The 26,461-nt window shown below is 38.7% G+C and overlaps 1 protein-coding gene across 5 annotated transcripts in view; it reads right to left on the bottom strand.

Moving 5' to 3' along the window:
• Window positions 1–26,461, bottom strand: part of ECD (ecdysoneless cell cycle regulator) — a 33,738-nt gene that overhangs the window by 4,929 nt on the left and 2,348 nt on the right. For 4 of the 5 annotated variants that reach the window (XM_047760710.1, XM_047760713.1, XM_047760712.1 and 1 more), the window contains exons 3-11: window positions 16,427–16,544; window positions 13,958–14,045; window positions 13,664–13,842; window positions 11,912–12,104; window positions 10,501–10,629; window positions 7,733–7,861; window positions 6,795–6,880; window positions 1,255–1,361; window positions 941–1,124 (exon numbers count right to left, since the gene is read on the bottom strand). In XM_047760710.1, the coding sequence (XP_047616666.1) occupies window positions 941–1,124; window positions 1,255–1,361; window positions 6,795–6,880; window positions 7,733–7,861; window positions 10,501–10,629; window positions 11,912–12,104; window positions 13,664–13,842; window positions 13,958–14,045; window positions 16,427–16,544 (1,213 nt within the window). The remainder of the gene's footprint in view (window positions 1–940; window positions 1,125–1,254; window positions 1,362–6,794; window positions 6,881–7,732; window positions 7,862–10,500; window positions 10,630–11,911; window positions 12,105–13,663; window positions 13,843–13,957; window positions 14,046–16,426; window positions 16,545–26,461) is intronic. The other variant, XM_047760715.1, reaches the window with a different exon arrangement.

Genomic DNA, 26,461 nt, shown 5'->3' on the forward strand with positions numbered 1-26,461 from the left:
GAAGCTATAGTTGCTGGTTTATGCCACACCACAGCCACAGCAACTTGGGATCCGAGCTGCATGTGCGACTTACACCACAGCTCACAGCAACGCCAGATACTTAACCCATTGAGCGAGGCCAGGGATCAAACCCATAACCTCATGGTTACTAGTCAGATTCATTTCTGCTGCACCATGATGGGAACTCCATGAACATAAATTTTAATCTTCTCATGAAGCTAAAGAGCATCGACACTAATGAAGATATATATGTTGTGCAAGTAATAATTCCATTTACCTTTCTTTCCTATTACTTGCCAAATGTAACATCGTATTTCTTCTGTTACTATTTCTTCCTCTGATAAATCTTTTTATCCTCCTCTTTTGATTTTGAAGCTTCCAATCTCCTTGCAGGTAGGAGATCAGAACTCTGAATTTGGTGAGAGCTAGATGTTAAGAGTTCATAAGGAAAACAAAACAAAAAAAAGGGAGTTCCCTTGTGGCTTAATGGCTTAAGAATCTGGAGTTGTCACTGCTGTGGCTCTGGTTTGATTCCTGGCCTGGGAACTTGCACATACTGCAGGCACAGCCAAAAAAAAACACAAAAAAACAACAACAAAAAAAAAACAGAGAGAGAAAGAGTCCATAAGATTTTGAGTAAAAGTCTAAAAAAGTAAAGTACATGGTTGCCCTGCACGGCTCTAGGGTGGTAGCCTTGAGATCTGTTGAGCAGTCTTTCAGGCTTACTTCAAGGATCATAATGAATCTGGCTGCTAGACATCTGACTCCAGATACATAAGTTATCATAGGGTCAGGCACCAAAAGAGGAAAACAAAGCAGTAAAAATCATTTACTAAAAAATTTTTTTTTTAATTTAAAAAAAGAAAGAACTGGCAACGACTGGATAACTTCAGCATGTGGGCCATAACTATTTAGATATTCACACTTTAACATAAGTTACCGAGGCAGCTCTGCTCCTTTGTGGCTTGAGACTTTGGATATGAAAGCTTTCATGCTCTCTGAGACCTGAGTTAAGTCATAGTTCTCCTCTCGCCCCTTGGAAACAGGCTCCGGTTCTTTTTTGCCAGCAGCTTCCTGCAGCAGCTGGTCCAGCTGATCTGGTGAGAGATCTAACCACTGGTCATCTGAAAAAGAAGCATGATACTGCCACACTACACTCACATGACAGGTACTCTCAGGAAAGGACCCTCTGAGACTGAGTGGAATGTTTCAATTCCTTTAAACCCTGCTGCTCTGTCTTGGCCCATCACTTACCATCTTCTGGGGGAAGATTAGCTGCTTCTTTCTTAAGCTCTTCCATATCATATGATACTGTGTGTAATAATGTTAAGATTTCTTCACCTGGACTCACAGCAAGAGAGCTATAAAAAAAGATATTAATAAGAGAGCTCAGGATAATACTCACAAAAACTGTATTTTAGAGTTGGAAGGGATGATCAAGTCTAATTTGTTTTTAGACACTTGTTTTATGATATGCTTTATCTCAAAATTTCATCAGGAACTCTATATAAGTATAAAAGAACTCAAAGAAAAATTGCTTTGTACAAGACAGGAGACCATCAACAAAGTGAAAAGGCAAACTAAAGAATGGAAGAAAATATTCACTAGCTTTTAAAAATGGATAAAGGAACTGAACATCTATTTTTCTTTTCCAAAGAAGCTATACAAATGTCAAGAAAAGGTAATCAGTATCAACTCATTATGAAGGAAATGCAAATCAGAACCACAATGAGATAGCACCTCACACTTGTCTAAAAGGCTATCATCAAAAAGACAAGTATTGGCAAGACTGTGGAGAAAAGGGAACCCCTGCACACTGTTGGTGGGAATGCAAATTGGTGCAGCCACTGTGGAAAACAGTATGAAGATTTCAAACAGAGCTACCATATGACCCAGAAATCCCACTTCTGGGTATTCATCCAAAGGAAATATTATGTATATTAAGTACTCACCACCATCTAACATCATATAATGGTTTACTGTCTTCCTCTTACACTAGGGTATAAGCTCCATAAAGGCAGGGAGACTTCAGCTTCACTTGCTGTATCCCCAGTGCCTGGAATACGGCCTGGCACATAGGGGATAATAAATATTCCTTGAGTGAATAAGGATATATGTATCTATATAGAATATATATTTTGTGTATTTTCATTATTTACATGTATAGCACCCATATTTTACATATTTACAACTTGTTCTTTTCACTCAACATTTTGTTTCTGAAATCTACTCAAGTAGATCAGTGGTTCTCAGCTGGGGACAATTTGGCAATGTCTGGTGACAATTTTGGTTGTCACAACTGGCAGGGGGACGGGAAGCAGTCCTATTAGAATTTACTGGGTAGAGGCCAGGAATGTTGCTTCACCTTATAACACACAGGATAGTTCCCCACAACAAAGAATTATCTGGTCCAAAGTGTCAGTAGTGCTGAGGTTGAGAAATCTTGCATTAGATTTATGTATATTTAGCTCATCTCTGGTAAACTAATGGATAGCAGTTCACCAGATAAATACATTGCAGTTCATTTATCTACTATTGAGAGATACTTAGGTCATCGGTAGTTTTTTACTATTCCAATCTTTAATAATTTTAGGGAAGGGGAGTGACAGTATTAAAGATATATTTCAGGGAGTTCCCGTCATGGCTCAGTGGTTAACAAATCCGACTAGGAACCATGAGGTTGCAGGCTCAATCCCTGGCCTCGCTCAGTGGGTTAAGGATCTGGTGTTGCCGTGAACTGTGGTATAGGTCACAGACACAGCTCGGATCCCGCGTTGCCGTGGCTCTGGCATAGGCCGGCAGCTACAGCTCCAATTCGACCCCTAGCCTGGGAACCTCCATATGCTTCGGGTACGGCCCTAGAAAAGACAAAAAAAAAAAAAGGATATATTTCAGGCAGATTCTCTTGCCTCAAATGGTTAAATTGGAAGAGAAAAGTCACTAGAAGTTGAGAAACAAGTTTAGGTGTAGCTGTAGTTCAAAAAATCAATGATTAGAGTATCTAGCTAGGCAGTAAGGGAAAAAAATGCAAGCCACGAGATAAGAGCAAATAGGATCTAAGGTCTGGATCCAAGGAGAGCCTGGGTGATAAGGAGGATGGTGGTACTATTAAAAGACAGTGGGATTTACAATGGCCAAGACTTGGAAGCAACCTAAATGTCCATTAACAGAGGAATGGATAAAGAAGGTGTGGTATATATATAATGCAATATTATTCAGCCAAAAAAAGCATGAAATAATGCCATTTGCAGGAACATGGAATGACCTAGAATTATCATACTAAGTGAAGTTAGATGGAGAAAGACAAATACCGATATGAGATTACTAATATGCGGAATTTAATAAAACATGATACAAAAGAATTTACAAAACAGAAACAGACTCATTTTGAAACCAAACGTATGGAGTTCCCTTCATGGCTCAGCGGTTAACAAACCTGACTAGGATCCATGAGGATGCGGGTTTGAACCCTGATCTCACTCAGTGGGATCTGGCATTGCTGTGAGCTGTGGTGTAGGTTGCAGATGCAGCTCTGATCCAGCACTGCACTGCTGCAGCTGTGGCGCAGGCAGGCAGCTGTAGCTCCGATTGGACCCCTAGCCTGGGAACTTCCATATGCCATGGTGTGGCCCTAAAAAGAAAAAAAAAAGAAAAAGAAAAAGAAACCAAACACATGGTTACCAAAGGGGAAATGCGGGCTGGCGGGGCAAATTAGGGGGTTGGGATTGACATATACACACTACTATATATAAAATAGGTAATAAGGGTCCTGTACTGTATAGCACAGGGTAATCTACCCAATACTATGTAATAACTTATAGAAAAAGAATCTGAAAAAGAATAGATACATGTACAACTGATTTACTTCACTGTACACCTGAAACAAACACAATTTTCCAAATCCACTATATGACAATAAAATTAATTTTAAAAAAAGACAGTGAGAAACCGCCTATGATATTCATTTAGCTATTTAAAAAAAATGGCAATTCAAGAACAGTCTGGAGGGAGATATAAGCTTGGTTTAAAACTATTTAGAAGTTATTCTGGCTTGAGGAGTGGTAGTCTCTCCTTCAACACTCATTAAAATGTTGGATATTTAAGTTATTTGAATAAGTAAATTATGGTACATCTGTTAGCTAAAATGCTATGCAGCTACTTAAAATTATGCTTATTGAAACTTTTTAAGTTCATAGGAAAATGTAAGATCATAACAAGTAACAATTAAGAGCAGGATACAAAATTTCTATATAGTACTGTAATTTTAAAAAAATCAACTGAGTATGGGGGGGGAAGCGTGGAACTCCTGGAAGGTAGTAGATAAAAATGATAATATTGGTTTACTTTATGGTATACATTTCCTTCCTACATCCTTCTATATTTTTTTTATAATGAATGAATATGTTACTTCTATAACAGTAAACCTTTTATTTAAAAAGAACTACCCAACCACCAATCTACCATATTTTGTGGGAGAAGCCTTAACTCTCCTACATATGTGCCTCTCCAATTTCTTAACTTCTCTTCAACCCAACACTTAAGGCAACGCTTCTCAACGTAGTGGTCTCCAAAGGTGACAGGAATCATCTGGGGGAGATTTCCCTAACTATGAGGGCCACCTCCTTTACTCTCTTTCCCAAGTTTTCCTAAATGATACCCTAAGAAGGCATCCTCTTTTCCATTAATTACTGCCATAAAATTGATGGGAATGAAACAAAGACATCCCTAGACACTTATGAAAGAGTAAAGACTGCTGTAAAATCATTACCACCTCAGGCATTATGGTTAGAGTTCTCTCAGCATCAATTTTGCTTCATGCAGTCTTCAAAGAACATTTTATGGGAGTTCTCACTGTAGCTCAATGGAAACAAATCTGGCTAGCATCTATGAGGACGTAGGTTGGATCCCTGGCTTTGCTCAGTGGGTTAAGGATCTGGCGTTGCCGTGAGCTGTGCTGTAGGTCACAAATGTGGCTTGGATCCAGCAATACTATGTCTGTGGCTGTGGCCAGCAGATACAGCTCTGATTTGACCCCAAGCTTGGGAACCTCCACATGCCATGAGTGTGGCCCTAAAAAGACAAAAAAAAAGAGTCATGTTGGCAAAATGACTGGCATTCAAATCCAGATTAGTCTGACAAAAAAAAAAAAAAAAAATTGCCCCAAACAGAATGAAAAATACACTGACACATAACTTGGAACTTTTGAACCATAACATACACAAGGCTATTTCTTTCATGTTATTTAACAACTTTAAGTATCTAAAATTTGATTTTGTAAACATAAACTGAATTTTTCCCAATACTCATATTCTGACCTTCGATTCCTCAGCCCAATATGACTTTCTGTTTGAGCTCCATTTTCTTTGCATCACACTGACTAGAAGTGTCCTCAAGGGACAAGTCAAATGTGATTTTCTTCTTTCAACAGTCCTATTCCCTCTGATTTTTTTTTTGTCTTTTTAGGGCCAAACCCATGGCATATGGAGGTTCTCAGGCTAGGGATCGAATCAGAGCTGTAGCTGCTGGCCTACGCCACAGTCACAGCAACATCAGATCCAAGCTGAATCTGCAACCTACACCACAGCTCATGGCAAGGCCAGGTCCTCAACCCACTGAGCAAGGCTAGGGATCAAACTGGTGTCCTCAAGGATGCTAGTCAGATTTGTTTTTGATGAGCCATGATGGGAACTCCTATTCTCTCTGATTTTTGCCTTTTTTTGTTGTTCTCCAGTGTTATTTGAAAATAACTGGGTTTTTTGAGGGTTTTTGTTTTTGTTTTTGCTTTTTAGGGCCACACCTGTGGCATAGAGAAGTTCCCAGGCTAAGAGGTGGAATTAGAGCTGCAGCAACCAGCCTACACCACAGCCACAGCAAGGTGGGATCTGAGCCACATCTGCAACCTACACTACAGCTCATGGGAATGCTGGATCCTTAACCCAGTGAGCAAGGCCAGGGATTGAATCTGCATCCTCATGGATACTAGTCATGTCTGTTTCCACTGAGCTGCAACAGGAACTCCCAAAGAACTGTTTTTTATATTCTATCCAGGGTTTATCATTGTAATTAGCAGGGGGTTGGTCTGATACATTACTCCACCGTTACCCAAACTGAAACTCAATTTTATCAAATTTTAAAGGGGTGCCATTTACTTCCAACCCTGTGTTCATTTCTTTCTTCCCTCATAACATGTATGGCAGGTTAGAATGAGATTTGATTTGGAAGCTGAATGCCTATTTCATTCTATGTTTCAGATCCACTTAAAAAGCTAAGCACAGCCCAGAACGCCCATGGGAATTAAGCACATGGCTCAACCTCAGGCTGCTTGAGTTTAAGTCCTTATTAGCTGTGTAACCTTTGGCCTTTGATAAGTACTTAATCTCTCTTGTCCTCAGCTTCTCAGCTGTAAATAGGGAAGATAATAATTGTACTTATTTCACAGGACTGTAAAGGGGATCAAATAGTTAAAGTGGCCTATGCTTTGTAAGCACTCAATAAATGTTAGCCATTATATGATGATGGTGGTGGTGGTGGGTGCGATGACAGTGGTGATATGGTGACGGTGTGGTGGTGGTTGTGATGACAGTGGTGATGATGGTGATGGTGGTGGTAGTAGCTGCCAGTGCCAGCAATCATCTATAACACCTCTTCTCCAAACCCCAACCCCAGATCCTTTAGGAGTCATGAGCCCTGCCACTAAATGCTAAACTCCAACTTCTGCAACTATCTCAAAAGTAAGTTACTTACTTCTGGCAAGTTATCACTCTGCTGCCATGTTCGAGTAGTGTTAAACTCACCTTTCTGGCTGGTTTATGGAGAGCTGGAAGTAGTTCTTTGCCATTTCTAGCCTTTCCTGGTACTGAGCAGAACCTTCTATCAATCCCTAAAAAAAGAGTAATGCCTATCAGAATAATATATACATGGTGTCATTAAAATAACCTGCTCACCAGCAACTTTCAGGGAGGTGATGTGCCATATAATACATTGTTCAAAAATCTTGAGACCTAAGTCCTAGTTCCTGTTTTGTCATTGCTGTACCTGTTTGAATTCCAGTTCCTTAAAAAAAGGGGACTAGGTTAGATGTAGAGATCCCTAGTCCTTTTCACCATTAAGGGCCTCTTTCCAACTTTGAAGGTTTTCTGCTAAACTGGTTATTAAGAAATAAATGATTAACTAGTAATTTATAAAAACAAAGTACAGAACCAAAAAAATAATATAACCCCCACCTTAATTATCGTTTCCTTCTTTTTTTTTCTTTTTTGGGCCACACCTACGGCAAAGTTCCCAGGCTAGGGGTCAAATCAGAGTTGCAGCTGCCGGCCTACACCACACCCGCAGCAGCCAGATTCAAGCTGCATCTGCAACCTATGCTGTAGCTTACAGCAATGCTGGATCCTTAACCTACTGAGCAAGACCAGGGATCGAACCTGCATCCTCATAGATACAAGTCGGGTTTTTAAACTGCGAAGCCACAATGGGAACTCAACTAACATTTCTATCCTATCTTTCTATCAAGTGTTCATCTGATGCAAATAATAACTTTGATCACTTTATACCAATGTTACTAATTTTTCTAAAATACTAGAAGCAGTTTATAAACATCCCCTCATTACCACCAAACTAGTATGGTGTTTGGTACCACCAAACAATTATGTCACACATTTAATACTGACCAAAGAACTGTAAATCACTGGATTTTCCCAAGATTGTATAATTTAAAATATGTAAGTCCTACCTTAAAGTAATCATTCTTTTTCAGGCTTTCAAGGAAGCCAGCCCAGAGCGGTGAAGTAGTAACAAGAGATTTCTTGGAGTCAGAAAAATGTGGGCTACATTTGGAGCATAAGATCTCAAATCCATGAGCCTAGAGGAAAAGAGAATTTTTATTATTAGGTTATTTTCTTTCCATTTAACCATACTCAATAACTAGGTGACTGGACACATGGGCATGTGGACTTTCAAACACTTTTTGAATTTTATGGAAAAAATCTGACTTTATTTCCAGGTTTCATAATCTCTACATATCACTAAAAATTATAAAGGGAAAAAGCAAATAATACAAAACAAAGATTCTTATTCTCTTCAAAGAGATTTCTTTTCTCATTGGCTAAAAAACTAGAAATTTAAACTTGTTTGCTTAAAAAAAGTCTTGTAAAAGGTTTCTTGTCTAACAGAAATTATAAATGAACTAAGCATAGTCTCAGGTAGGGTAAAGGGAATCACTTCATTTTAAGAGTACTTTGAATAAAAAAAATAATAAATAAAATGCACACGACAAAATTCCAATAGAGGGCTTCCCTGATCACTGGAGAGAAAACTACTGTTACCAATTTCTTATATGTCTTTTCAGAAATAATTTATACATTCAAGCAGATATGTGTATCTGCATATATACATCCTCCCACTCCTTCATTTTTGTCACTAAATGGCAATATACACACTGCTCTGAAACTTGTTTTTCACTCAGTGTTATGCCTTGGAGATCATTTCACAGGAGCACATATAAATTTATCTATCTCACTTCATGGAGAAACCATAATGTATATAACTATCCCCCTACTAATAGGCATTTAGGTTGCTCCCAGTATCTTGCTACTACTACAAATGATGCTATTATAAGTATCCTCGAATGGCTTTGTGCATACGTAAAATATATGGAAGACAAGTTTCTAGAAGTGAAAATGCTGATCGAAGGGTTTGTGCATTTTATTTTTATCTTTTGTCTTTATAGGGCCACACCCATGGCATATGGAGGTTCCCAGGCTAGAGGTTGAACCGGAGCTGTAGCCACCGGCCTATACCACAGCAGAAGCAACTCAGGATCTGAGCGGTCTCCAAGACCTACATCACAGCTCACGGCAGCGCCAGATCCTTAACCCACTGAACGAGGCCAGGGATCAAACCCACAACCTCATGGTTCCTAATCGGATTCGTTTCTGCTACGCCACGACTGGAACTCAGGTTTGTGCATTTTAAACGTTGATGGAAAGAGATAAACTGTTCTAAGAGACTGAATCAACTTATATTCCTATGAATAAGGTTTGAGGATATCTCTTTATAGATTTTCAAACTTCTGGATACTTGCCAATCAAATGCTGAAAAACACTATTTTGTAGATTTAAATTGCATTTCTTTTATTATGAGCAACACTCAACGTCTTTTCATATATTTAAACTAATAATCATTTTTATTTCCTTTTTTGTGAAATGCTAATGGTTTCTGATTTTTTTTTTTTTTTGGTCTTTTTGCCTTTTCTAGGGCGGCTCCCACAACATACGGAGATTCCCAGGCTAGGGGTCTAATCGGAGCCGTAGCCACCGGCCTCCGCCAGAGCCACAGCAACTTGGGATCCGAGCAGCATCTGCAACCTACACCACAGCTCACGGCAGCGCTGGATCCTTAACCCACTGAGCAAGGCCAGGGACCGAACCCGTAGCCTCATGGTTCCTAGTCGGATTCGTTAACCATTGCGCCACGACAGGTACTCCTCTGATTTCTGTTTTGTTTTGTTTTTTTTTGTCTTTTTGTCTTTTCTAAGGCCGCACACGCGGCATATGGAGGTTTCCAGGCTAGGGGTCGAATCGGAGCTGTAGCCGGCGGCCTACAGCCAGAGCCACAACAACTCGGGATCTGAGCTGAGTCTGCAACCTACATCACAGCTCACGGCAACGCTGGATCCTCAACCCACTGAGCAAGGCCAGGGACCGAACCCGTAGCCTCATGGTTCCTAGTCGGATTCATTAACCACTGCACCACAACGGGAACTCCCTCCTCTGATTATTTTTAATATAATTTTTTCCATATTGAATTGTAGAAATGCTATACATTAGAGAAATCAACTGGTTTTTTTTTTTCTTCTTTTTAAGGTCTCAAGTTTCAATGTCTTTTGACTATATTTATGGTTTTTTTAACCACACAGAAATGCTTAATTTTTTAAAAAAATGTAAGTATTGTTGTTTACAATGTCGTGTTACTTTCTGCTATACAGCTAAGTGGTTCAGTTATCCATGTGTGTATGTATGTGTATATATATATTTTTATATATATATATATATATACACTCTTTTTAAAACAGTCTTTTCTATGATAGTTTTTCATAGGACATAGTTCTCTGTGCTATATAGGCTTTATTTTTATCTAATCGAATTTATCAATCTCATCTTTTATGGTTTCTAGTTTCAAGTAATGCTTAAAAAGGCCTTTCCTACCTAGATTTTCAAAAGTTTTCCTACGTTTTCTTTCAAATTTTATGGTTTCATTTTTTTCTTTTAAATATTTGGTCCAACTGGAATTTATTTTGTATAGACGTGAGGTAATCAATTTTAATTTTTCAGATGGCTTCACTGACTGAATAATCTATTTTTCTTTCTTTTTTGAAATGCCATATTTTACTGTATTCTCACATTAACAAGATATATTTCCAGAATTCTAAGCTCTGTCATTATTCTATTAAGAACCCTTTGACATAAAGGAAGAAAATAAAAATTTCTGGTTCAACATTACCAACTTCATGCCCAATTCATGGGCTCGGTACTGCGGATGAGATGGAGGAGGCAGCTTGTATCCACTCCGCCGGTCTGGCATGAACCTTTGTTGCACCAATTGTGCATACAGACATTTAGTGAAAGTGACCTGAACATTTGGGACACAAAATATGTGAGTCTTTTCCTGAAATTAAAAATTTGAGTATCATTTCATAGTTAATAACAACAACTTCATTTATGAGCTTCATATACATATAAAATGCAAAGAAAATCCAATCTATTCACTGCCTACATTTTTTTAATAACACCTTCATCAAAATGTAACTCATACACCATAAAATTTACCTTCATTGTCTATATTTTGGTATCATTAAGGTAGTTCTTATCATTAGTGACAATTCATGGCAGTTTAGGTGAGTATATGATAAAGAATATTTCTTGGCACATCTGCTGTGTTGCAATGGGTTAAGAATCCAACTGCAGCAGCTTGTGTTGCTGCAGAGGTGTGAGTTCAATCCCTGGCCTGGCAGGTTAAAGGATCCAGCATTGCCATAGGTGTGGCTCAATTCACTCTCTGGTCCAGGAACTTCCATATGTCACAAGTGCAGCCATTAAAAAAAAAAATATATATATATATATATCTATTTTTTAATTTTCTAGAAGAAATGCAATGTTTTACTGTTAAGAATGATATACTCAAATAAGAAAAATACTGTCACAAATAGCTAGGAAACACTGACATAGAAAATAGGGAGTTAGGGGCACTCCCACTGTGGTGCAGCAGAAACAAATCCCACTAGTATCTATGAGGACATGGGTTCCATGCCTGGCCTTGCCTCGTGGGTCAAAGATTTGGCGTTGCTGTGAGCTGTGGTATAGGTCACCCATGAGGCTCAGGTCTGGTGTCGCTGTGGCTGTGGCATAGGCCAGCAGCTGCAGCTCTGATTGGACCCCTAGCCTGGAAATTTCCATTAATAAAAGAAAATAGCAAGTCAGGGAGTTCTCATCATGGCTCAGCAGGTTTAAGAACCCAACTAGTATCCATGAGGATGTGAGTTCAATCCCTGGCCTTGCTCAGTAGGTTAAGGATATGGTGTTGCTGTGAGCTGTGGTGTAGGTTGCAGACGTGGCTCCAAGCCCGAGTTGCTGTGGCTGTTTTATAGGCCGGCAGCTGCAGCTCCAATTTGACCCCCAGTCTGGGAACTTCCACATGCTGCAGATGCAGCCCTGATAAAAAAGCAAAAAAGAAAATAGGGAGTCAGGTCTCTTATAATCTTCCTCCCCTGGATGGGAGGAAAGAAAAAATTTTTAAATGTGTATTAACTTGCTACAGGGAAACAAAACTCAAAATCTTTCCTAGTGAACAATAAAAACAATGTCTAATTGTCTTTCCAGTGAAAGAAACTAAACAACCAAGAGAGCTATATTACCGATGTCATTACTCGTGTTTCAGGCAAGAATGTCTTGAAAATACGACAGGCTTGTAGGTCAATAGGGTCCCGCAGGTAGAATGCCTGGACTCCTGCAGCCACCAATCTAGGGCGCTGCTTCAGCACTGCTACAATGCCGGCTGGAAGGAAGCAGTGCGCTTGATGAAGGGAGGCTTTAATTTTTTCTGGGTATCTGTGATAGGTAACATAATTATTTTTATTTTACGACATGTAAATATCTAGGATTCTTATATCAATTATTTCCCCCTTGACATTGTATCTTATCTTGGTTCGTCAAGAGTGAGATGGAAAGAGTGATAAGAAAAGTGAAGATGAGGAGTTCCCGTCGTGGCGCAGTGGTTAACAAATCCGACTAGGAACCATGAGGTTGCGGGTTCGGTCCCTGCCCTTGCTCAGTGGGTTAACAATCCGGCGTTGCCGTGAGCTGTGGAGTAGGTTGCAGACGCGGCTCGGATCCCAAGTTGCTGTGGCTCTGGCGTAGGCTGGTGGCTACAGCTCCGATTGGACCCCTAGCCTGGGAACCTCCATATGCTGCGGGAGCGGCCCAAGAAATAGCAACGACAACAACAACAACAAAAAAAAAAAAAAGAAAAAAGAAAAGTGAAGATGAAGATACTGTATACACTAAAGACTGCAGAATCTTTTACTGTATACACTAAAAGACTTGTGTTTTCCTGAATTTAAAAATCTGAATATCATTTCACAGTTAATAACCATACACTAAAGACTGCAGTATCTTTTACTGTATATACTAAAAGATGATGAGATGTAAAGAGAAAAAGTGGAAAGAAATGGAAAATAAAGTAAAAGGATGAAGGTGATCCAATAAAAACAAAACGAAAATGCGACGACTATTTTTTGGAAATAACATCAGATTTAATTCTCCTAAAAAAATGGTACAGGGAGTTCCCACTGTGGCTCAGCATGTTAAGAACCTGACTAGTATCCATGAGGATGTGGGTTTGATCCCTGGCTTTGCTCAGTGGGTTAGGGATCCAGCATTGCCACAAGAGCAGCTGCAGCGCTGATTTGACCCCTAGCCTGGGAACTTCCATATGCCATAGGTATGGCCCTAAAAAGGAAAAAAAAAAAAAAGGTCAAAGTTTACCAAAACTAAAAAACATTTAACAGGTACTCAAATTTGAATGGCTGATCAAATACAGTACTAGACTAGGCATTCGCTTCTGAATAGAGCCTAAGCCACCACGTAGGTCAAAGAATCCCATACATACACCGAGATCCACAAAAACAGCCTGAACACATTGTGCGCGCTTAGGTTTTCATTTCTAAAGGTCTGAAAATTTCTACCTATGTATATGTACATAATACTTAGGTACAATATCTAAGGTAAATAAATGCAAAAATATTCTAAACGGGAATTAAAAGATATATGTGTTTTGTTTTTATTTTTTGTTTTGTTTTGTTTTTTTTCAGCTGTATCTGCGGCAAGCATAAGTTCTGGGGCCAGGGATCAAACCCTTGGCACATCAGCAACCTAAGTGGCAGCAGTGACAATACTGGATCCTTAACCCACTAATCACCAAGGAACTCTGATACATCTGTTTTTTTGTACACATAAAACACATAAATTTGTTGGTCAATTTCATGAAGGACAAAGACAATGAAAATCAGCATTAATCTGGTGAAAGAAATTTTAGATTCAATGAAATACTTGAGCTACACTAAATCAAAAGCCTCCTTGACTAACAAAGAAAGTGTTAATTTTCTTACCCTTTGATGCGTTTATTCACAGCAGCTCTTATAGATTCTGAAGCCAAAATTTTTTCTGGGTGTGTTGAGATTATATTCAATGCTTGTAACATTGTAGGGGGTGCAGTGGGTAACCAGGATATTTCTCCAGGGTGCTTTGGTGCAGGAATAATGCACAACTCACCATGGTGGAAAAACACCTACAAAATGATATCTTTTAGTTTTTGTACTAGGCGCTGACAAACTCTAGGTACATGTAAAAAATGCTGCAACTCAAGTCACCTCTGCAAATTTTCCAAACTTGGATATACTTACCCTATTGGCACTATTATCAGGATCTAACCATTTAGGCAGAAAGTCAGCAGCTTCTATTAACAAGAATTCACCATCATTGTCTTCAATCCTAATGCAAAAAGAAGTTCCAACTTTGTATTCAAAAAAGCACATTTGCTAATAATCAGAACAGATTTGTTCTCATACATTTTCTCCTTCAGCCTGGTAAATACATGAGTATGTACCATGTGTAGATGTCTATAATAAAGCAAATGTTTAAGATACCATACAGCACTGAAGGAGACTTTAAGACTATGATTGCATCACTTTTTAAAAATTTAAATTTCTGAATAGGTGATACAGTCAGTCACATTGTTAAAGCTTTTAAAAAATACACTCAAAGTTAAACAATGAAAAATCTCCTTCCTACTTTTCTATCTATATGCCAATCCCCCACCGTTATCTCTTATTTGTCCTTCTAGAGTTCACTTACGTGTAGTTTAGTCAGTAGGAACATAAATTCTTTTTTCTCCTCTCATCACACAAAAGGTAGAATATTATATATACTGTTCTAGATTTTTTTCCACCTTTAATGGGTGGAGATATACAGAGAAAAAGGTTCTTGGGAGAGGGAAAACCATAAGCAAAACCTTGGAGGTGGCAATTTAAAGACTGACAACTAGTAAAGAAAAAGATTAGAAAAGCACAGTTATATCATTTTGTGAAGAGCTTTAAATGTTGGCAGAAACAACGAGAATGGGTTTAGTTTTATAGATAAAAAGAATGAAACATTTTTAGAGTAGGAAGTAACCCTAACCCTAACCCTAAAATAGTAAGAGCCCTATTTTAGGAGTATTAATCTGGCAGAGACATAGAGGAAAAGCTTCTTCCTTTTTCTAATTTAAGTGTCAAGACAGTAGATGCTTATTAAAGAGCTTTAGAAGTCCAATGTGTATGTATCATTTTATATATATAAATATGAGAATCAGCACATGAAAAGTATTGCCCCCTCCTTAATATCCTTGTGAAGATAGAAACTAAAGTTTCTGTGTGTGTTCATTTAAAATTCTGAAATTTTATTAAGAAATCATGGAGTTCCCGTCGTGGCGCAGTGATTAACAAATCCGACTAGGAACCATGAGGTTGCGGGTTTGGTCCCTGCCCTTGCTCAGTGGGTTAAGGATCCGGTGTTGCCGTGAGCTGTCGTGTAGGTTGCAGATGCGGCTCGGATCCCGTGTTGCTGTGGCCCTGGCATAGGCCGGCGGCTACAGCTCCAATTGGACCCCTAGCCTGGGAACCTCTGTATGCCGAGGGAGCGGCCCAAGAAATGGCAAAAAGAAAAAAAGACAAAAAAAAAAGAAAGAAATCATTACACCTTATTTTTAGGTGTGGTTAACAGTAGTGTGTGGGTTCTTATCTCTTAGATATACATCCTGAAGTATTTAAAGATCAAATGGTAGAGTACTGGATATTTGCTTTAAAATAATTCAGCTATGTGATAGGAGAGTAGGGGAAGGAAGTAAATGAAATAACAATCACCAGGATTTAGGAGTTGATAATTATTGAAGCTGGGTGATAGGTACATGAGGGTTTATTCTAGTATGTTTGAAAATTTGATATAATAACAAGTTTTCAAAGTTGTTGTGGTGGTGGTTTTTGTTTTTGCTCTGCTGGGGAAAAGACTGGGTGGGTAGAAGACCAAAATTTAGGCAGTTGATGAGAAAAACTCAGACATGGGCGAAATGCCCTCTGCTGGTATAACTTGGGAATTACAGAGAATTCTCTATTCCCAATTTAAACTGAACTAGAATGCATTATTACCTACTTTGCTTCCTATTTATATAATTGTTCACTGTTATTTCTTTAAATCTCTTCTGTGTATGGTTCCTCAAAAAAGTATAGCTATGGTCTAAGAGGGGAAGATATAGTAAAGAAATCTGTGAAATATATATTAAAGACCCACAAGAAATTTGATGGTGTATTTGAACTTTCATAATAAGAATTTTAAAAAGGGAAAACCTAAAATAGGAAGGTTTTGTTTGAAATGTTTTGCAAGTTGAACTCTCAAATGATAGCTAAATTTTTCCTCAAGAAAAGGAAGTCACAAGAGAGAAGGAAGAAAACACAGAAGTCATGTCCCAAATTTGTACAATTTCCACCAGACTACAAAAAAAATTACTAAAGGGATAAAAATATAGTCAGTTTCAATAACATAATTCCTTTTTTTTTTTTTTTTTTTTTTAGGGCTGCACCTGCAGCAATATGAAGATTCCCAGGCTAGGGGGTTCAATCGGAGCTGTAGCTGCCGGCCTACGCCACAGACACAGCAACACAGGATCCGAGCCGCATCTGTGACCTACACCACAGCTCACAGCAATATCAGATCCTTAACCCACTGATCAAGGCCAGGGATTGAACCCACCACCTCATGGTTCCTGGTCAGATTCATTTCCACTGTGCCACAATGGGAACTCCCTAATTCTTTTAAAATTATTTAAATAACTACAATACCTTGCTACTAACTCTGGAAATTCCTTTGTAATTTGCTTTACTATATAAACAATAAACCATTCATCCTCAATGTTATCCCCAAACTTTGTCATGCCAAACATATGAGCAGGAACACCTCCTAAAAACAAAAGAAAAGAGATTATATAAACCAAATAAATTTGTCAGTTAAAATAAATATACAAATAATCATTCAATTAAACATACATTTATTGACTGACTATGCTCTAGGGACTATACTAGGAGCTGAGGCTGCAATCCTAACCAGGATGTAAGAAGCCTACTCTTGAGGAGCTTAGGGTCAAGATAATAGGATACAGACAACCAAGTATCTCAAACCAAGATGACGAGCAGAGGTATACTTTATGCTCACATATTCCTTGGTGTATGTAATACTAAGCTATACTCATCTAGAGGAATGACCAGAAGTAGACTTTCAGAAAGAGAGAACAATATGTGCAAAGAGCAATGACAGACAACAGAGTACTCTGGGAGCATCAGTGGAAATTTTCAAACAAGTGCGTTATTCAAAAATATGTATAACTTAAACAATATACTCAAATAGCCAATGAGTCAAAGAAGAAATCACAAGGAAAATCAGAAAATATCCTCAGACAGATGAAAACAAAAATAAAACATACGAAACACATGGGAAACAACGAAAGCAGTACTAAGTGGAAGTTTATAGTTAGAAAAGATCTCAGGAGTTCCCTTGTAGCATTAAGGATCTGGCACTGTCACTACAGCATCCCGGGTCAATGCTGTGGTACAGTTTTGACAGGCATGGACATAAATGAAAACAAAAATTTCAAATCAACAACCTAACTTTACACCTTAAGGAACCAGAAAAAGAAGCACAAACTAAACCCAAAGCTAGAGGAAGGAAATAATAAAGATTAGGGCAGAATAGAGAATAGACAAATGCTAGGAAAAAATCAACCAAACTGAGATGGTTTGTTAAAAAGATCAACAAGGGAGTTCCCTTTGTGGTGCAGCAGAAACGAATCCTTAGTATCCATGAGGACGTGGGTTTGATCCCTCCCTGTTCAGTTGGTCGGGGATCTGGCATTGCCTTGAGCTGTAGGCTGCAGATCCTACATTGTTGTGGTTGTGGATCCTGCATTGTTGTGGTTGTGGTGTAGGCCAGCAGCTGTAGCTCTGATTTGACCCCTAGCCTGGGAACTTCCATATGCTGTGAGTGCAGCCCTAAAAAGGCAAAAAAGCAAAAACAAAAAATGGGGGGAGGGGCTCTTCTCCCCCCTCTCAGCAGCCCAGGAAGCTATTTGCTTTTCTTTAATAGAGACTTTGAAAAAAAATCAACAACATTGACACAATATTAATTAGACTATGAAAAAAAGAAGACTCAAATAACTAAAGTCAGAAATGACAGAGAGGATATTACAACCTATGCCAAAGAAATAAAATGGATGATAAGAGGAGTTCCTGGGCACTGCAGCAGGTTGAGAAGTGGGCATTGTCAGTGAAGCAGCTCAGGTTACTGCTGTGATGCAGGTTTGATCCCTGGCCTGGGAACTTCTGCATGCCACAGACACCACAAAAATGAAAAACAAACAAACAAACAAAAAAACCCCCAAAACCTGTAAGAGAACACTAAGAGCAATTGTACACCAACACATTGGATAACCTAAAAGAAATGCACAAAATCCTGGAAACATACAACCTATCCAAGACTGGATCATGCAGAAACAGAAAATCTGAACAGATCTCCAACTATTAAGGAAGGTGATTTAATAATTAGAAACTCCCCAACAAAGAAAAAGCCCAGGACTAGATGACTTCATTGGAGAACACTACCAAATATTTTAAAAAGAGTTAACATCAATCCTCCTCAAACTCTTATAAATAAAACTGAAGAGGAGGAAACATTTTCAAATTTATTTTTATTTGAGTCCAGCATTACCCTAATACTAACCCAGACAGGGAGATGGGATTAAGATGGCGGAACAGAAGGACTGGAGCTCAACTTCCCTCATAAAAACAACAAAATTACAACCAAATGCTGAACAACCTTCAACCAAATGGACTGGAAACTTTCAAAAATATATCTTACTCCAGAAGACAAACACGAGACCACATCAAGAGGTAGGAGGGGCGATTACACAATATAAGCAATCCCATTCCTCCTGGATGGGAAGCCCACAGACCAGAAAGTAACTGTATCACACAGACTCACCTACAGGAGTGAGAGTTCTGAGCTCAACAAATGGGGCTCTGGCAGAGGGAGAAAGAGCCCCCGGAGCATCTGGCATTGAAAGCCAGTGGGGCTTGTGTGCAGGAGCTCCACAGGACTGGGGGAAACAGAGACCCCCATTCTTGAAAGGCACACACAGACTTTCATGTGCACTGGGTTCCAGGGCAAAGCAAAGGCTCCATAGGAATCTGGGTCAGATCTGACTGCAGTTCTTGGAGGATCTCCTGGGAAAACAGGGGGTGACTGTGGCTTCTTGTAGGAGGAGGATATTGGAGGCAAAGCTCTCAGGGATATTCAGCAGCGTGCCTTTCTCTGGAGGTGGCCATTTTGGGAAAATCTGGCCCCTCCCATCAGTGCTGAGAAGCCCCAGGCCAAACAACAATCCAGGTGGGATCACAGCCCTGACCATCAGTAAACAGCCTGGCTAAAGACCCCCCAGGCACACAGCCCCATCTAATCTCACCCAGAGACAAAGCCCCACCCACCAGAGAGATAGGAATCAGCCCCACCTAACAGCTAAGTGATCTGGAGATTATCAGCCTCCAGGAAAAAGACTTTAGATGGTTGATGCTGAAGATGATGGAAGACATTGGTAATAAACTGGAGGCAAAGACTGATAATTTACAGGAAACAATGAGCAAAGGAACACAAGATTTAAAACTTAGGCAAGCAGAGATGTAAAATACAATAACTGAAAAAAAAATTCATTAGAAGCAACCAACAGCAAAATACAGGAGGCAGAACAAATAAGTGAGGTGGCAGACAGACAGGTGGAAATCACTGATGCAGAACAGAAAAGAGAAAAAAGATTGAAAAGAAATGAAGAGAGTCTCAGAGAACTCTGGGACAATGTTAAATGCACCAACATCCGTATCTCAACATCCGTAGAGATGCCAGAAGGAGAAGAGAGGGAGAAAGGGACAGAAAAAATATTCAAAGAGATAATAGCTGAAAACTTCCCTAACACGGGAAAGGAACCCACTCACTTAAATCCAGGTAGCATGACGAGTATCATATAAAGTAAACCCAAGGAGGAACACCCCAAGACACATATTAATCAAACTGACCAAAATTAAAGACAAAGAGAATATACTGAAAACAGCTAGGGAAAAGAAGCAAATAACATACAAGGGAACCCTGATAAAGTTATCAGCAGATTTTTTAGCAGAAACTCTGCAGGTCAGAGGGACTGGTGTGATATACTTAATGTGATGAAAGGAAAAAACCTCCAACCAAGATTACTTTACCCAGCAAGGCTCTCATTCAGATTTGAAGGAGAAATCAAAAGCTTCACAGGAGTTTCCGTCGTGGCGCAGTGGTTAACGAATCCGACTAGGAACCATGAGGTTGCGGGTTCGGTCCCTGCCCTTGCTCGGTGGGTTAACGATCCGGCGTTGCTGTGAGCTGTGGTGTAGGTTGCAGATGTGGCTCAGATCCCGCGTTGCTGTGGCTCTGGTGTAGGCCAGTGGCTACAGCTCTGATTCGACCTCTAGCCTGGGAACCTCCATATGCTGCGGGAGCGGCCCAAGAAATGGCAAAAAGACAAAAAGACAAAAAAAAAAAAGCTTCACAGATAAGCAAAAGCTAAGAGAATTCAGCAACACTAAACCAGCTTTACGACAAATACTAAAGGAACTTCTCTAGGCAGAAAAGAAAAGGCTGTAACAGGAAACAAAAATACCACAAATGACAAGGCTCACCAGTAAAGGCATGTATACAGTAAAGATAGGAAATCATCCACGCACAATTATGCTACCAAAATCAAAAATCGTGAGAAGAGGAGGGTACAAATGCAGGACACTGGAGATGCACTTGCAATTAAGAGACCAATGACTTAAAACAATCACGTATATAGACTCCTATATCAAAACTTCAGGGCAACTGCAAACCAAAAATCTACAATTGATTCACAAACAAATATGAAAAATCAACTCAAATACAACACTAAAGATAATCATCAATCACAAGGGGAGAGAACAAGAGAAGACGGGAAGAAAAAAGAGCAACAAAAACAAATCCAAAACAGTTAATAAAACAGCAATCAGAACATATATATCAATAATTACCTTAAATGTAAATGGACTAAATGCCCAAACCAAAAGACACAGACTGGCTGAATGGACACAAAAACAAGACACACACACACACACACACACACAAACACACACACACACACACACATATGCTGTTTTTAAGAGACCCACTTCACTGCTAGGGACACATACAAGTTGAAAATGAGAGGATGGAAAATATATTCCACGCAAATGGGATCAAAAGAAACCTGGAGAAGCAATACTCATATCAGAGAAAATAGACCTTAAAATGAAGAATATTTTAACAGACAAGGAAGGACACTACATAATGCTCAAAGGATCAGTTCAAGAAGAAGATATAACAATTTTAAATATTTATGCACCCAATATAGAATCACTATGACATAGGCAACTCCTAACAACCTAAAAGGAGAAATCAACAATAACACAATAATAGTGGGGAACTTTAACACCCCACTTATAGCAAAGGACAGATCATCTAGACAGAAAATCAATAAGGAAACACAGGCCCTGAATGAAGCCAGATGGACTTGATAGATATTTATAGGACATTCCATCCAAAAGCAACAGAATACACATTCTTCTCAAGTGCACATGGAACATTCTCTAAAATTGATCACATCCTGGGCTACAAATCAAGCCTTGGTAACTTTAAGAAAACTGAAATCATATCAAGCATCTTTTCTGACCACAATGCTATACGATTGGAAATCAACAAGAAAAAAACTGCAAAAAACACAAACACGTGGAGACTAAACAACATGCTACTAAGCATCCAATGGATCACTGAGGAAATCAAAGAGGAAATTAAAAAATACCTAGAAGCAAACGACAGCAAAGATACAACCCTCCAAAACCTATGGGATGCAGCAAAAGCTGTTCTAAGAGGAAAGTTTATAGCAATACAAGCCCACCTCACAAAACAAGAAAAAGCTCCAATAAACAACCTAATTTTATATCTAAAGCAGAGAGAGAGAGAAGAACAGACAAGACCTGAAGTTAGCAGAAGGAATGACATCATAAAGATCAGAGCAGAAATCAATGAAATAGCAATGAAGAAAACCATAGAAAAGATTAATGAAAATAAAAACTGGTTCTTTGAAAAGATCCACAAAATTGATAAACCCTTAGCCAGACTTATCAAGAAAAAAAGAGACAGGACTCAAATCAATAAAAGTAGAAATGAAAAAGGAGAAGTAAAAACGGACATCACAGAAATGCAAAGAATCATAAGAGACTACTATATGCAACTATATGCCAATAAAAAGGAAAACCCAGAAGGAATGGACAAATTCTTAGAAAAATACAATCTTTCAAGACTAAACCAAGATGAAATAGAACAGATGAATGGACCAAACACAAGAACTGAAATTGAAACTGCGATTAAAAAACTTCCAACAAACAAAAGTCCAGGACCAGGTGGCTTCACAGGCAAATTCTATCAAACATTTAGGGAAGCGCTAACACCTATCCTTCTGAAACTACTCCAAAAAATTTCAGAGGAAGGAACATTCCCGAAATCATTCTATGAGGCCACCATCACTCTGATACCAAAACCAGACAAAGATACCACAAAAAAAGAAAACTACAGGCCAATTTCACTGATGAACATCGATGCAAAAATCCTCAACAAAATACTAGCAAACTGCATCCAACAATACATTAAAGGGATTGTATATCATGATCGAGTGGGATTTATCCCAGGGATGCAAGGATTCTTCAAAATCTGCAAATCAATCAGTGTGATACACCACATTAAAAAACTAAAGAATAAAAACCATATGATCCTCTCAATAGATGCAGAAAAAGCCTTTGACAAAATCCAACACCCATTTCTGATAAAAACCCTTCAGAAAGCAGGCATAGAGGGAACCTACCTCAACATAATAAAGGCCATATATGACAAACTCACAGCGAACATCATTCTCAATGGTGAAAAGCTGACAGAATTCCTGCTGAGATCAGGAACTAGACAAGGATGTCCACTCTCACCACTACTCTTCAACATAGTTTTGGAAGTCCTAGCCACAGCAAGCAGAGAAGTAAAAGAAATCAAAGCCATCCATATTGGAAAGGAAGAAGTAAAACTATCCCTACTTGCAGATGACATGACATTATACCTAGAAAATCCTAAAGACTCTACCAGAAAACTGTTAGAACTCATCCATGAATTTGGCAAAGTCGCAGGATACAAAATTAATACACAGAAATCGACGGCACTTCTATATACTAACGATGAAAGATCAGAAAGAGAAATTAGGGAAGCAATCCCGTTTACCACTGCATCCAAAAGAATAAAATAACCTAGGAGTAAACCTACCTAAAGAGACAAAAGACGTGTACTCTGAAAACTATAAGACACTGATGAAAGAAACCAAAAATGACACAAATAGATGGAAAGACATACCATGCTCGTGGATTGGAAGAGTTAATATTATCAAAATGACTGTACTACACAAGGCAATCTACAGACTCAATGCAATCCCTATCAAATTACCAAGGACATTTTTCACAGAACTCGAACAAAATATTATAAAGTTTGTTTGGAAGCACAAAAGACCCAGAATAGCCAAAGCCATCCTGAAAAAGAAAAATGGGGCTGGAGGAATCAGGCTCCCTGACCTCAGACTATACTACAAAGCAACAGTCATCAAAACCGTATGGTACTGGCACAAAGACAGAAATATAGGTCAGTGGAACAGGATAGAAAGCCCAGAATTCAACCCATGCACCTACAGTCAGCTCATTTATGACAAAGGAGGCAAGAATATACAATGGAGAAAAGACAGCTTGTTCAATACGTGGTGCTGGGAAAACTGGACAGCCACATGGAAAAGAATGAAATTAGAACACTCCCTGACACCATACACAAAAATAAACTCAAAATGGATTAAAGACCTAGATATAAGACCAGACACCATAAACCTCTTAGAGGAAAACATAGGCCAAACACTCTCTGACATAAATGACAGCAACATCTTCTCAGATCCACCTCTTAAGAGTAATGACAGTAAAAACAAAAATAAACAAATGGGACTTATTTAAACTTAAAAGTTTCTGCACAGAAAAGGAAACCTTAAACAAAATGAAAAGACAACCCACAGAATGGGAGAAAATCTTTGCAAATAAATCAACTGACAAAAGGATTAATCTCCAAAATGTATATACACCTTTTGCAGCTCCATACCAAAAAAACAAACAACCCCATCAAAAAATGGGCAGAAGATCTCAACAGACAAGTCTCCAAAGAAGACATATGGATGGCCAAAACACACATGAAAAGATGTTCAACATCACTCATCATTAGAGAAATGCAAATCCAAACCACGATGAGGTACCACCTTACACCAGCCAGAATGGCCATCATCAAAAAGTCTACAAACAATCAGTGCTGGAGAGGGTGTGGAGAAAAAGGAACCCTATTACACTGTTGGTGGGGTTGTAAATTGGTGCAACCACTGTAGAAAACAGTATGGAGATTCCTCAGAAAACTAAAAATAGAACTACCATTTGACCTAGCAATTCCACTCCTGGGCATCTATCCAGAGAAAACCGTGACTCGCAAAGACACATGTATGCCAGTGTTCACTGCAGCACTACATACAGTAGTGAAGACATGGAAACAACCTAAATGTCCATGACAGAGGAGGTGATAAAGAAGATGTGGTATATTACACAATGGAATACTACTCGGCTATAAAAAGAACAAAATAATGCCATTTGCAGCAACATGGATGGAACTAAAGACTCTCATACTGAGTGAAGTAAGTCAGAAAGACAAATACCATATGATATCACTTATATCTGGTATCTAATATATGGCACAAATGAAACTCTCTACAGGAAAAAAATCATGGACATGGAGAACCAACTTGTGGTTGCCAAGAGCAAGGGAGAGGGAGTAGGAGGGTCTGGGAATTTTGGGTTAATAGATGCAAACTATAGCCTTTGGAATGCATAAACAATGGGATCCTGCTGTATACACTGGGAACTATGTCTGGTCACTTGTGATGGAATATAATAATGTGAGAAAAAAGAATGTATACATGTATGTGTAACTGTGTCACCATGCTGTGCAGCAGAATACTGACAGAACACTGTAAATTAGCTATAATGGAAAAAAAAATCCTTAAAAAAAAAAGAAAAAGAAAAGTAGATGTGGTACATCTGCACAACAGAAATATTACTCACCCATTAAAAGGAAAGAAATAACAGCATTTGCAGAAACATGGATGAACCTAGAAATTATCATGCTAAGTGAAGTCAGTCAATGAGACACAAACATCAAATGCTATCACTTACATGTGGAATCTAAAAAAAGGACACAATGAACTTCTTTATAGAAGAGATACTGACTCACAGACTTTGAAAAAATTATGGTTTCCAAATGAGGTTGGAGGGTGGGGGATGCACTGAGGGTTTGGGATGGAAATGCTATAAAATTTTGTTGTGATGACTGTTGTACGATTATAAATGTAATAATATTCATTGAGTAATTAAAAAAAAATAAAGCCAGACAAAAACCAAGAAAACTACAGACCAATACCTCTGATGAATAATGATGCAGAAATCCTCACAAAACACTAGCAATATGAATTCAACAACACATTGAAAAGATACACCATGACCAATTGGGATTTATTCCTGGAATGCAAGGATGATTTGACATATGAAAACCAACCAATGTAATATACCATATCAACAGAATGAAGGTCAAACAAGGGTACTGTGGAGTGTCTCAAGAGCCGCCATGGCAAAAAAGCAAAAACAAAATAGGTGGGAAGAGCAGCCCAACCAATTCCTCTCCCTACTCCAGATCTCCCAAGCTTCTTCAACTAGAAAAGTTCAAATTAGAGTGTCTATTTTATCTACCTTACATATTAAACTTCAATTTGAATTTCATCCAGAAGCAATGCAGAACTGTTAATGGGTATTAGGCAGGACAGTGACATAATCAAATTGATGTTTTACAAGGTAACTGGCAACAGTGTCAGGAACTGGAGACACTGGAACCAAAGAAGTTAGGTGACCACCGCAGTCTTTCAGATCTACGGAGGGTCTAGACTGTAACCAGGTGTATAAAAGGAGCCATATTTGAGGAGTAATAACATGAGGATTTGAGCTTTAGCGCCTGACTGAATAGAGTGAAGTCAGTAGTTGAGTATGATTTTGAATTACTAATGAGCTTGACAGCTACATGGATAGTAATGCCATTAAGCAAGATAAGAAAACCCTGTAAAAATAATTTTCTAGAAAAAAATATAAGGAATTGGTTTTGGATGTGCAGTGCTAATGTGACAATATTCTTGCCAGTAAATATCACGTGTTTCTGTGAATAGGAGTTCAATAAAATTAACAGCAGGGAAGACATCCAGCAACTGCTAACCAAAAAATAAGCACATATGCACTAAATTAAGAGCCAGAAGGACAGTATAAGACGTCAGATCTGAAACAAGACCCTACATAAGTCGCTGCATGAGTAGAGCCTTGGTCACCTCTCCATAATTCATTTTTAGTGAAGTTATAAGAAATGACAGGGCAAAATGCCCTATTGGGCCAGAGGTCAGATCTCAAGCACTGACAACACAGGAAATCAGTGAAGGAAACTCAAAATAATTCTGAGTGGGCCGATAATGGTCATTTAGTTCAATTATTTCTCTTTAGCAGCCAGGCAGAGCCACTCTAATTTTTTTAAACTTTTAAAAAATGTTTATTTATTTATTTATTTTCTTTTTTGGACGCACAGCAGCATATGGAGTTCTTGGACCTGGG

Source organism: Phacochoerus africanus, chromosome 15 (assembly GCF_016906955.1).
Source record: "Phacochoerus africanus isolate WHEZ1 chromosome 15, ROS_Pafr_v1, whole genome shotgun sequence".
In the NCBI taxonomy this organism is placed as follows: Eukaryota; Metazoa; Chordata; class Mammalia; order Artiodactyla; family Suidae; genus Phacochoerus; species Phacochoerus africanus.